Source organism: Euphorbia lathyris, chromosome 1 (assembly GCF_963576675.1).
Source record: "Euphorbia lathyris chromosome 1, ddEupLath1.1, whole genome shotgun sequence".
Classification (NCBI taxonomy): domain Eukaryota; kingdom Viridiplantae; phylum Streptophyta; class Magnoliopsida; order Malpighiales; family Euphorbiaceae; genus Euphorbia; species Euphorbia lathyris.
In genome coordinates, this window is record NC_088910.1 from 140,491,254 (window position 1) to 140,503,829 (window position 12,576).

At 32.4% G+C, this 12,576-nt stretch overlaps 1 protein-coding gene across 3 annotated transcripts; it reads left to right on the top strand.

Annotated features, from left to right (window-relative positions):
- Nucleotides 1-4,279: 4,279 nt before the first annotated feature.
- On the top strand, nucleotides 4,280-7,031 carry LOC136211131 (F-box/LRR-repeat protein At5g02910-like). Of its 3 annotated transcripts, none has more exons than XM_066002677.1 (5): nucleotides 4,280-4,650; nucleotides 4,777-5,363; nucleotides 5,498-5,678; nucleotides 5,748-6,425; nucleotides 6,748-7,031. In XM_066002677.1, the coding sequence occupies exons 1-5, from the start codon at nucleotides 4,392-4,394 to the stop codon at nucleotides 6,777-6,779; spliced, it is 1,737 nt and encodes a 578-aa protein (XP_065858749.1). In that variant the 5' UTR covers nucleotides 4,280-4,391; the 3' UTR covers nucleotides 6,780-7,031. The 3 variants fall into 3 exon arrangements, with proteins under 3 accessions (XP_065858749.1, XP_065858748.1, XP_065858750.1); XM_066002678.1 differs by having other exon boundaries at nucleotides 4,288-4,650; nucleotides 5,269-5,363; XM_066002676.1 differs by having other exon boundaries at nucleotides 4,281-5,363.
- Nucleotides 7,032-12,576: the final 5,545 nt, after the last annotated feature.

The window sequence follows — 12,576 nt, forward strand, 5'->3', positions numbered from 1 at the left end:
TTATATTGGGTTTGGTCTACCCTCCAAGTGCACTTTCATGAATGTTTGTTGACTTGTGTTGCGATAGACTCTTTGGGTATACTTTAATGCCAAAATTAGTGGATATCACATAATGAAGAAAGAGAAAGTAGATATTATTAATATGTAGGTTGATTTGAGTGTGAAAATATCATCCTACCCCTCGATTGAGCGGTGGAGAGGTTCCTTCCATTTAAATTTATTGGACTTCTTTTTTATTGTTGAGCTTTTTAGACATGAATTTGACATCTATTTGGACTTGATCTGAAACAAATATTTTGTTGTGAGCGGATTGTAATTGAAAATTTAATGATTTGATTACATAATTAATAAATGTGTGAATAGATCGGGACGAAATGGGGTGATTTCAGAACGTTGGTTTTCAATGAGTAATAAAAGTCATTATTCGGTGTGTTCACTAATATCGGAATAATTGGTACAACAAACATCGCAAGGGGACTATGATACCCTTCAAAGAATGAGTCATGGACAGTCATCTAATTATTCTTGATTTAGAATATCTATCATTTAATCTGTTTAATTTACAATTACTTACTTGAAGTGATTGAATTAATTTGTGGAATGTCTTAGTTTCTTGTAAAAATTGAAAAATTTCTCCCTAGTGACTAATTCAGTCGGTCCTCGAGTTCATCTTTCACTATTTTGTGGCTTTTGTCCGTTGTCAACCATTACGAACAGTGAGGGTGCGAACTTCTGTGTAATGAGCATTCTCAAATAAATATAATGTTGTAATCTCAAACATATTAGGTCTTCATTCCTCTCACGCAAATGGATTCCAGTTATTCCATTCTTCATGGCTCGAGCCATGAGCATTATTTCTCTGTTTACAAGGTCCTCTCATGTCATTAACTTGTTTTCCTTTCTCCTTTTTGTTAGTCTCCCTACGAACCTTGTCTTTTCTTCCTCTACGTAATCAGCAAGACGCTTGCTATCATCACAACGTACAAAACTCTGACCCTGTAGCCATTAATTCTTCCAAAGTTCTAAGCAAATCTGTGAAACACTTCCGCTTCAACAATTGAAAAGTTCATTTTTCTAGGACATCCATGACAACCTCCAAATTTAAAGATATGACAAAAGAGGACATCTAATGAAACCTCGTAAAATCATCTTTAGGAGGCTTGTAACCCTTTTTCGGACATCGTGAAGATCAATACTTACCTCCGAGCTTTCACTGCTCCCACGAATCAAGCTACAATTAGGTCCTTTAAATGTCAGAATGAATCTAAAGATTCTTCTAATAACGCATATACTATTCATGAGCTACACCTAATAGGGTGGTGGGAAAAATCTTACACATCATATCTTATTGAATGTATATGTTCATCATCTTATAGAGATCGTTTGGATTTTCTACGCTGGAACATTGAAACAAACGAAGAGTTTTCCAATGATGTGGAAAAAGAGTGTCGATGATGCGCTACGAGAAGGGAGTGTGGGATGGTATTTGGTAACTCACAATTCCATAACACATTAGAATAATACTTCTTAAGACTTTTCTATCGAAGTATTCTCAGTGTTTTCATTAGGAAGGACGTAATCTATAACTTATTTGTGTTTCTTATGTCAAATGATGTGCTTCCTAGGCAAAACATTGTTGTTGGCACTCTAATCATGGATTTTAGGTATGTCCCATCCCGTTTCTTTATTGTGTCCAAAAAAGAATGTTTAATCATTTGTTAGATGTTGATTCCTATTGTAACTATAATTGAATCTCTGCCATATAGACCTGAGTCAATTGCGTCTTTTACAATGTGGCGAGCAACATTGCATTAGGATATGTCGTAAAGTTTCGAGTTGTATCTCGCTTTTCAGTTGTATTATATTCGAGATCATGTACCTCAAGCTCTTTCTCATTATAGTTTGAGATCATTTTTTTTCTCCCAGCGTGAGATCTAATGCCTTTTTGGGTCATTGTGTTGAGGAATGGACTTCATTTGAGTGGTATCTCTAAACAGTTAGTTGTCCATGCGTTTGAAAAATTTCTCGAGTTGTTCGGACTGAAGATCTAGAGATTGCAAAGTAGGATCGTGCTCACTGCACAATATTGGGTCTAGTTCAATCTTCGAGTTGACTTTTACAAATGCTAGTTGATATCGTTAGATTAGCCCTTAGGTACACTCCGATGCTAAAGTCAATGATCGGTTAGAATATAAAAAAGGAATATCATATAATTAATATAAAAAAATCAGATAACCCTCATTTATAGAATGCCATTAGCGTGAAAGCGTTGTTTTATCCTAGGCTATACGGTGGCGCCCGCTATTGAGGATGTTGCCTTGCCCAGTATCATTGGATTTTTAAAAGATGGATGAGTCTAACAAGATAATTTGGACTTCTATTTAGATTTGATATTTCATATTTTCAGTTTGGTTTGATAAATATTTTCTGTTATTTTAGGTTTTAAGTTATTTATTCGGTTTTAGTTAAAAAGATTTAGGTTAAATTGAATTAAAATTAATATATTATATTAAAATAAAACCCAATTTAAATTATTGGGACCTTGTAATAGATTTTTATGGAATTTTTAATATTTAATATAATTTTCCATTAAGAAATATAAATAGAAAGCACGGATTGAAAAAGTGTTAAATTACCTCTATATAGCAGAAAGGTGAAAAAGGAAGGATGTTACGTATTTATTTTCAAGTTAAATTTATATTTATATTCAATGTGGTCTATCTTAAATTTTAAAAGAAATATATAAAAATAAATCTTGTGGTTTGATCCATTTGTAAAGATACTTTTTTCGGTTTAAAATTTTGCAAATATGAGTCCGTTCTTTATGAATTTTACAATTAAACGATATGTGAATCGATTTTTCATCTAAACAATACTTGTGGTTTAGTTAATTTGCAAACTAGATCTTGAACTTTGGATAATTTGCAAAATCATTCTTTTTAATTGTTCCAAATTGCCCCCTTTCGAGGGAAAGAGTCACGATAACAATTTTTAAATGCTTTGAGTTTATAAACTGCAAAAAGCATATACTTTTGTTTGTAAACTTTTAAACTACGATAATTATCTCAGTAAATCGATTAAATTACAAGATTTATTTTTTTTGTACTTTTTTGTAATATTTATTTCAGTTTATTTGACAATTAAAAATGAAAATATTATAAATAGGATTAAAATTTAATTGAAAATATAAAATAGTCAAAAAAAATTTATTTCATATGCAGAGGGGATCAAACCACAATCTATAGATGTGGCTGATGTGTCACTTTCTCCTTTTTTACTTATAAAAAATATAATATATAATATTTTAGTTTATTATGTTATCATATTTATATATAAAAATATTATTTTATTCGTATTATATCTAGAGTTCTACAGAATTTAGATTTGTTCCTAAAATCTCTATAATTCTCTGCATATCTATCTATATATAATATAAATCAGTAACGATGGAGCTGAGGTGTCAGTTCCTTCTTTTTTTACTGATAAAAATACAATATAATATATAACATATTAATTTTAATTATATTATTTTATCATTCTATAAAAAGATTATTTTATTCGTATTATATCTAAGAGTTCTACAGAATTTATACAAGTCCCCAAAATTTCTCTAATTCTCAACATATCTATATATATATATATAATATAAAATAATAACAATAGAGCTGATGTATCACTTTCCCTTTTTTACGGATAAAAAAATATAATATAATATAATATATTAAATTATTTAAAGTAAATATAAAAATAAAATAGTAAAATTTACACATGTATATCATTAATTTTGATTATTAAATTATAAATATTTTAAATGTTTATATTTATATGCGTAGTTTTAATATATATTATTAGATGGTTAAACACCAAATTAACTTTAAACTATGGATAATATACAAAAATACATCTAATGTTGATTGTCAGAAGCAATTTTATCACTAACATCTAAAATATTAAAATTTTACTCTTAATATTAGTAGTCAAGAGTAATTTTACCATAACGTTATCAAGTTGAGCAATTTTACTTAAACGTTATGAAAACAAAGTATGGAACAGACCAGGACTGAACCTGAAATTAAGGTTTTCTAATTCAGCTCAATCCGTCTCGAGTCTAAAGCATATTTACTATGAGTTGGGCTGGACTTGGACATATGTTTTTATTGAAAAGCCCAATACGGTCCGGCCCGATCCAAAGCCCATTTGTAAACTTTTAAAACATAAGCAGTGTTTTTGCAAATCTGTCACTAAACCCTAGACCTTAGTTTGCCTGAAATAAATATTGAACTATCGTTTTCTTTTTCTTTTCAAAAATTGTCCGAATTCTACCATTTTGTAGATTTTCAAATCACAAACGCATACATAGCTTTGCAATCTCAGTTTTTGACTGTTTGTTTATGGCGGGATCGGGTGGAGCTTCCATAGTGGAAAGCGAGGGAAGTGGAGTTGGAAGCTGCGATTCAGAAAATGGAAATAAAAGAATCAAATCCGGCGAAGAAGAAGAAGAAGACCGCCTTAGTGCCTTGCCGGATTTCCTTATTCACCGCATCCTATCCTTCCTGCCAGCAACCGATTTAGTCAAGACTTTAGCTCTATCCAAATGGTGGAAGTATCAATGGACTCATGTTCCTGTTCTCAAATTCTTTCCTAATGATGGTATGTCTCACGAAATTTTTTCCAATTTCATTGACAAAACCCTAATTCTCCATGATTGCTCCAATATGGACAAATTCGTCATCGAATTGAAACGTTTCACTAAGCAGTATGAATATCCTAATTTAGATTTGTGGATCCGTTTTGCTGTGAGAAAAAATGTAAAGGAGCTCATTCTCAATTTCAACAACAAGTTCGTCTACTACTCGTTGCCACAATTTCTTTTCAATAATTCTTCGTTGGTTGAATTGAAGTTATGTACATTTAGTTTAACGCCGATTGCGAAAGTAAATTGGGAGTGTGTCAAAACTTTGTATTTATATGATTGTAAAGTGGAAGATAAAGAGTTTGAGAATGTTTTATGTGGTAGTCCTCTCCTTGAATACTTACTATTATGGAACTGTTATTTGTTTCGAGAGCTTGTTATTGCCTCTAAAAGTTTGAAAACTATTATTTTGGATGGAGTTGGCCGCGAATGTAGTGCAATTGAAATTTCATGTCCTAATGTTAAGAGATTGAGAATATCAGGTCTAGTGTGGTTTAAATCTCTTAAGTTAATGAATTTGCCTTCTTCACTCTATGCTACTTTTGATTTCTACTTCGACGATGTGGAGCTTGCAGACGAAATGAGTCACAATGACTGCATAAATTTGCTGCAGACTATTGCTCAGATTGAGCATGTTGAGAAGCTAGAAATTGGGCGTTGGTTGATTCAGGTAAGTTTCATATTAGGAATTCAGTCTCATTGAAAGTTTTTTAAGTTTAATTTCGTTTAACAGATGAATAGTAGCATTTGAAATTTGAATGATTATATAATCGTTACTGATTATTCATTGCGTTGTTTTTGAAGATTCTATCAACCTTGGAGCATGATGACTGCATAGATGACTGCGTAGATTACTTGCCAGATTCTGACATCCACCGTATCGTCTCTTTTTTGCCATTAACAAAAGACGCATTTGAGAGGGACCTTTACAAGATGTGTCCGTTTAAATGGACTGATGACCCAATCCTCAACTTTGTTTCCAATGGTATGTATATTAGATAATTCATCAATTTGATTGACAATATAATTATTCTTCGTGATTGCTTGAATACAGAGAAATTTTTTATCGACTCCAAAAATATCCCTTTGATGTACCTGGATCCTAGATTGTCCTTGTGGATTCGCTTTGCTGCCATCAAAACTGTAAAGGAGCTCATTTTGGATTGTGATTCTACTAACTTACAATTTAGAAGGGAGTACGTATTGCCGGAATTTGTTTTCAACAATTCTTCATTGGTTAAGATGAAGTTATGTGCATGTTATTTTATGCCGGAGGGGAAAGTAAATTGGGAATCTCTTAAGAGTTTGCAGTTGGATCATTCTGAGTTGGGTAATCAAGCGCTTGAGCATGTTTTATCTGGTAGTCCTTTGCTTGAATGCTTAGAATTACGCTGTTGTAGCTTTGAAGGTGCGGTTGTTGTTGCTTCTGAGCATTTGAAAACATTTATTCTAGAAGAATTTGGTAAGGACTGTCCTGCCCTAGAAATTTCATGTCCTAATCTTGAGAGCTTGAAAATATGGGGACAGGTGGGTTCTACATTTCTTAAATTGACGGACTTGCCTTCTTCACTACATGCTACATTGGATTTGTACATCCTAGAATCAGATGATATTAGTCGTGATGACTGCATGAATTTGGTTGAGGAGACCATGAAGCAGATTTTACATGTTAAGGAGGTAGAAATTGCATTGACGAGGCGAGGAGCTATAAATTCGGAATTGGTTCTTAAAGGTAATTGTTTGACAAAAAATTTAATACTTATTTACATTCTTCAGGATCAGGAATCTGTTACCTACAAACGTAGGGCAACTAACAAAATTGTGGGGCAACTAAATCCGCATGATTTCTTAATATAACTGTCTAAAGATAATATTTTACAACTAAATATGAGAATTAATTCTCATTAAGTTTTAGCTTATTGTAACTGATATATAACTGATTCTCTCAACTCTCACATTTTCTTAATATAACTGTCTGAAGATAATATTTTACAGCTAAATTTGAGAATTCATTCTCATTACAAGTGTGTTTAAGTTTTTGCTTCTTGTAACAGATATTAGAGTTCGAAAAGATGGGTTTACTTGAAGCTCCTAGCTGGTGGATCGGATGGATTTTGTGCTTCAAGTTTGTAAGAAAATGGTATCTTCTCCGCATTACCCATTGTGCAAATTTTAATGATAATTTTGTGCTTCCCTTATGTTTTACTCATGGAAGTTGGTACTTTAGTGGTGGGGTGGATGCTTAGGTTATGGTGTCGCATACTTTTAGCAAGAGTTGGTTGCTAGATAGTTATTGACTTGTTGTTACTCTCAATGAATCTTATCAACTCTGCTCTTATTTTGGTTCCATTTTTTAAGATAGTAATTCACTTGCTTCTTTCTTTGATGATTGTGAGTTTGTGCTTGTTAGAAAATTGAGTAACCATTTAATTCTATGAGTCTCCTCATTAGGTCATTGTGGTGCTTCATCACTATTTTTGTTTTTGTCTCAAAAGTTGTGCTGGTTTCTTCTTAAACTATCGCATCTCTTGGCTAAATTACTTATCGGATTCTGCTACTCTCCTGAACCTTGGCTGTCCATTGTTCAAACTCACCCATGACGATAGGCTCCTCTTCTTCGTAGAACCTATTTTGAAAGCTTAGTAGCGATTTGTAAGAGATTGCTTAACTCCGTGTATTGGTTTTTAGTGTGTAAAAATTATCCTCCTCTTTATTCAATAAACATCCCCTTTTAAAGATGTACAATTGTTCCTGATCACACAAGTATTCTTCCCCAAATGGGATTATACCAAAATAGCATTCTAAATGGTAAATACTAAAAATATTCCTAAATAACAAAAAACTCCTAAATAACAAAAAAAACACGTTAATCTTCCTAAATAATAAAAGACTCCTAAATATTAAAAACTCTTAAATAATAAACTGTACCGTGAAAACTAGGGTTCCGGGACACTAACCCTAATTCGACGCTTCTCGCTTTTTATTTAAGGCGTTTTTCCCCCCTTTTCCGTATCAAGTGAATTTTGATCCTCTAATGTTTAGAGCTTATTATTATTACATTTTAACAATTAATTAATTAGGTCGACCGGTAAAGATAATCATTAATTAGATCAAACAAAAATAAATAAATAATAATACATTGAAAATTAGGTTAGAACCGCGCGAAAATCACTAAATCGCGTTTTTGAGACCCTAGACGTCCGAATTTGGCCAAACGGGGGCGGGGCCCACAGCTTTGCTGTGGGTTTTGACCGTCGGTCCGTTTCCGATGGGAATGCAACCTCGAAACGCCGAAACCCTAACCCATGAAATTATTCTTTTTTTATTTTTTTCACCTAATTAATTTTGCACTTTGACCTAAAAAGTTTAAATCTTTTACCTAATTAATTTAGCTTTCCATGTCTAATTAGTTTAATTAATTAAACGTGGACATGTAATAATTAATAACCGCGCTTCTAGACTCGAATTAGGGTTAGGATTTCGGGTTCCTATTTACGATGGAAACGGGCCAACGGGGAGAACCCATATTTATAGATGTGGGCCCCACCCTATTTCGGCCAAATTCCTTCGTCTAGGGCCTCGAAAATGCGATTTATTGATTTTCGTTCGGTTTTAACCTAATTTCCCATGAAATTATTCTTTTTTATTTTTTTCACCTAATTAATTTTGCACTTTGACCTGAAAAGTTTAAATCTTTTACCTAATTAATTTAGCTTACCATGCCTAATTAGTTTAATTAATTGAACGTGGACATGCAATAATTAATAACCGCGCTTCTAGACTCGAATTAGGGTTAGGATTTCGGGTTCCTATTTACGATGGAAACGGGCCAACGGGAAGAACCCACATTTACTAATGTGGGCCCCACCCTATTTCGGCCAAATTCCTTCGTCTAGGGCCTCGAAAATGCGATTTATTGATTTTCGTTCGGTTTTAACCTAATTTCCCATGAAATTATTCTTTTTTTATTTTTTTCACCTAATTAATTTTGCACTTTGACCTGAAAAGTTTAAATCTTTTACCTAATTAATTTAGCTTTCCATGCCTAATTAGTTTAATTAATTAAACGTGGACATGCAATAATAAATAACCGCGCTTTCAGACTCGAATTAGGGTTAGGATTTCGGGTTCCTATTTACGATGGAAACGGGCCAACGGGAAGAACCCACATCCATAGATGTGGGCCCCATCCTATTTCGGCCAAATTTCTTCGTCTATGGCCTCGAAAATGCGATTTATTGATTTTCGTTCGGTTTTAACCTAATTTCCCATGAAATTATTCTTTTTTATTTTTTTCACCTAATTAATTTTGCACTTTCGTTCGGTTCCTATTTTTTCACCTAATTATTCTAGGGTCTTGACAACATAATATCAATTTAGGCTTAACGTTTACAAAATAGCATCAATTTAGGCCTCACGTACAAAATAGCATCAATTTAGGCTTAAGGTTTTTTCGTAAACACTTGTTGTTTGTTTAGGTGTCTAACCAAATACCTAAAACTGTATCTTTTAAAGTGAAAATGCAAACATGAGGAGAAAAATGTGTAATAATGAGTTTTCTTTTGTAGCCCTATAAACTTTTACAGGACAATAAAATTTACAGAAACAACCTGTTTGACACGATTCGTTTGACCCGATTATCTTTTTTTTGTATAATTTATATCATATATAATCACGTGGAATATATAGATGCATATAACATAATTATAACACGATAACTCATTTTGACACCTCTAATTTTTCAGGATATTGATTTTATTTTGAGTCCATAAAATATAAACAGTAACATTGACCTCTGAAACATTAATAATATCTAAAATATTTACTACATTATTAACACCATTATACAAAACTACCAAAGTGCCTAAAATATCTATTTTATTGGTCACACAATTATAAGCAAATTCGTCAAAATGTACGAAACCTTTTCGTTTTATTGATAAACTTATTTGAAATGTTTCATACTGCAATCAAATAACAATCAAACTAGTTTATTCAAATACCATTAGGTAGGGATACAATTGATAATATTTGGAAACATTATGGATAAATTTTTACCATTTGGTAACATTGTAGTTAATTTCACTTATCATAGTACATTTTTTTCATAGATGTGGGAAGAACCCACATCTATAGATGTGGACTCCACCCTATTTCGGCCAAATTCCGTCGTCTAGGGCCTCGAAAATGCGATTTATTGATTTTCGTTCGGTTTTAACCTAATTTCCCATGAAATTATTTTTTTTTATTTTTTTCACCTAATTAATTTTGCACTTTGACCTAAAAAGTTTAAATCTTTTACCTAATTAATTTAGCTTACCATGCCTAATTAGTTTAATTAATTGAACGTGGACATGCAATAATTAATAACCGCGCTTCTAGACTCGAATTAGGGTTAGGATTTCGCGTTCCTATTTACGATGGAAACGGGCCAACGGGAAGAACCCACACCAATTGATGTGGGCCCCACCCTATTTCGGCCAAATTCCTTCGTCTAGGGCCTCGAAAATGCGATTTATTGATTTTCGTTCGGTTTTAACCTAATTTCCCATGAAATTATTCTTTTTTTATTTTTTTTCACCTAATTAATTTTGCACTTTGACCTAAAAAGTGTAAATCTTTTACCTAATTAATTAAGCTTTCCATGCCTAATTAGTTTAATTAATTAAACGTGGACATGTAATAATTAATAACCGCGCTTCTAGACTCGAATTAGGGTTAGGATTTCGGGTTCCTATTTATGATGGAAACGGGCCAACGGGGAGAACCCACATTTATAGATATGGGCCCCACCCTATTTCGGCCAAATTCCTTCGTCTAGGGCCTCGAAAATGCGATTTATTGATTTTCGTTCGGTTTTAACCTAATTTCCCAGGAAATTATTCTTTTTTATTTTTTTCACCTAATTAATTTTGCACTTTCACCTAAAAAGTTTAAATCTTTTACCTATTTAATTTAGCTTTCCAATTCTAATTAGTTTAATTAATTAACCGTTGACATGCAATAATTAATAACCGCGCTTCTAGACTCGAATTAGGGTTAGGATTTCGGGTTCATATTTACGATGGAAACGGGCCAACGGGAAGAACCCACATCCATAGATGTGGGCCTCATCCTATTTCGGCCAAATTTCTTCGTCTAGGGCCTCGAAAATGCGATTTATTGATTTTCGTTCGGTTTTAACCTAATTTCCCATGAAATTATTCTTTTTTATTTTTTTCACCTAATTAATTTTGCACTTTCGTTCGGTTCCTATTTTTTCACCTAATTATTCTAGGGTCTTGACAACATAATATCAATTTAGGCTTAACGTTTACAAAATAGCATCAATTTAGGCCTCACGTACAAAATAGCATCAATTTAGGCTTAAGGTTTTTTCGTAAACACTTGTTGTTTGTTTAGGTGTTTAACCAAATACCTAAAACTGTATCTTTTAAAGTGAAAATGCAAACATGAGGAGAAAAATGTGTAATAATGAGTTTTCTTTTGTAGCCCTATAAACTTTTACAGGACAATAAAATTTACAGAAACAACCTGTTTGACACGACTCGTTTGACCCGATTATCTTTTTTTTGTATAATTTATATCATATATAATCACGTGGAATATATAGATGCATATAACATAATTATAACACGATAACTCATTTTGACACCTCTAATTTTTCAGGATATTGATTTTATTTTGAGTCCATAAAATATAAACAGTAACATTGACCTCTGAAACATTAATAATATCTAAAATATTTACTACATTATTAACACCATTATACAAAACTACCAAAGTGTCTAAAATATCTATTTTATTGGTCACACAATTATAAGCAAATTCGTCAAAATGTACGAAACCTTTTCGTTTTATTGATAAACTTATTTGAAATGTTTCATACTGCAATCAAATAACAATCAAACTAGTTTATTCAAATACCATTAGGTAGGGATACAATTGATAATATTTGGAAACATTATGGATAAATTTTTACCATTTGGTAACATTGTAGTTAATTTCACTTATCATAGTACATTTTTTCATAGATGTGGGAAGAACCCACATCTATAGATGTGGGCTCCACCCTATTTCGGCCAAATTCCGTCGTCTAGGGCCTCGAAAATGCAATTTATTGATTTTCGTTCGGTTTTAACCTAATTTCCCATGAAATTATTATTTTTTTATTTTTTTCACCTAATTAATTTTGCACTTTGACCTAAAAAGTTTAAATCTTTTACCTAATTAATTTAGCTTTCCATGTCTAATTAGTTTAATTAATTAAACGTGGACATGTAATAATTAATAACCGCGCTTCTAGACTCAAATTAGGGTTAGGATTTCGGGTTCCTATTTACGATGGAAACGGGCCAACGGGAAGAACCCACATCAATTGATGTGGGCCCCACCCTATTTCGGCCAAATTCCTTCGTCTAGGGCCTCGAAAATGCGATTTATTGATTTTCGTTCGGTTTTAACCTAATTTCCCATGAAATTATTCTTTTTTTATTTTTTTTCACCTAATTAATTTTGCACTTTGACCTAAAAAGTTTAAATCTTTTACCTAATTAATTAAGCTTTCCATGCCTAATTAGTTTAATTAATCAAACGTGGACATGTAATAATTAATAACCGCGCTTCTAGACTCGAATTAGGGTTAGGATTTCGGGTTCCTATTTACGATGGAAACGAGCCAACGGGGAGAACCCACATTTATAAATGTGGGCCCCACACTATTTCGGCCAAATTCCTTCGTCTAGGGCCTCGAAAATGCGATTTATTGATTTTCGTTCGGTTTTAACCTAATTTCTCAGGAAATTATTCTTTTTTATTTTTTTCACCTAATTAATTTTGCACTTTCACCTAAAAAGTTTAAATCTTTTACCTATTTAATTTAG

Coding starts and splice junctions, on each gene's coding strand:
- LOC136211131 (XM_066002676.1), top strand. CDS start 4,392: ATGGCGGGATCGGGTGGAGCTTCCATAGTGGAAAGCGAGGGAAGTGGA. Junction 5,364..5,497: donor TTGGGCGTTGGTTGATTCAG/GTAAGTTTCATA, acceptor TTGTTTTTGAAG/ATTCTATCAACCTTGGAGCA. Junction 6,426..6,747: donor TTCGGAATTGGTTCTTAAAG/GTAATTGTTTGA, acceptor TTCTTGTAACAG/ATATTAGAGTTCGAAAAGAT.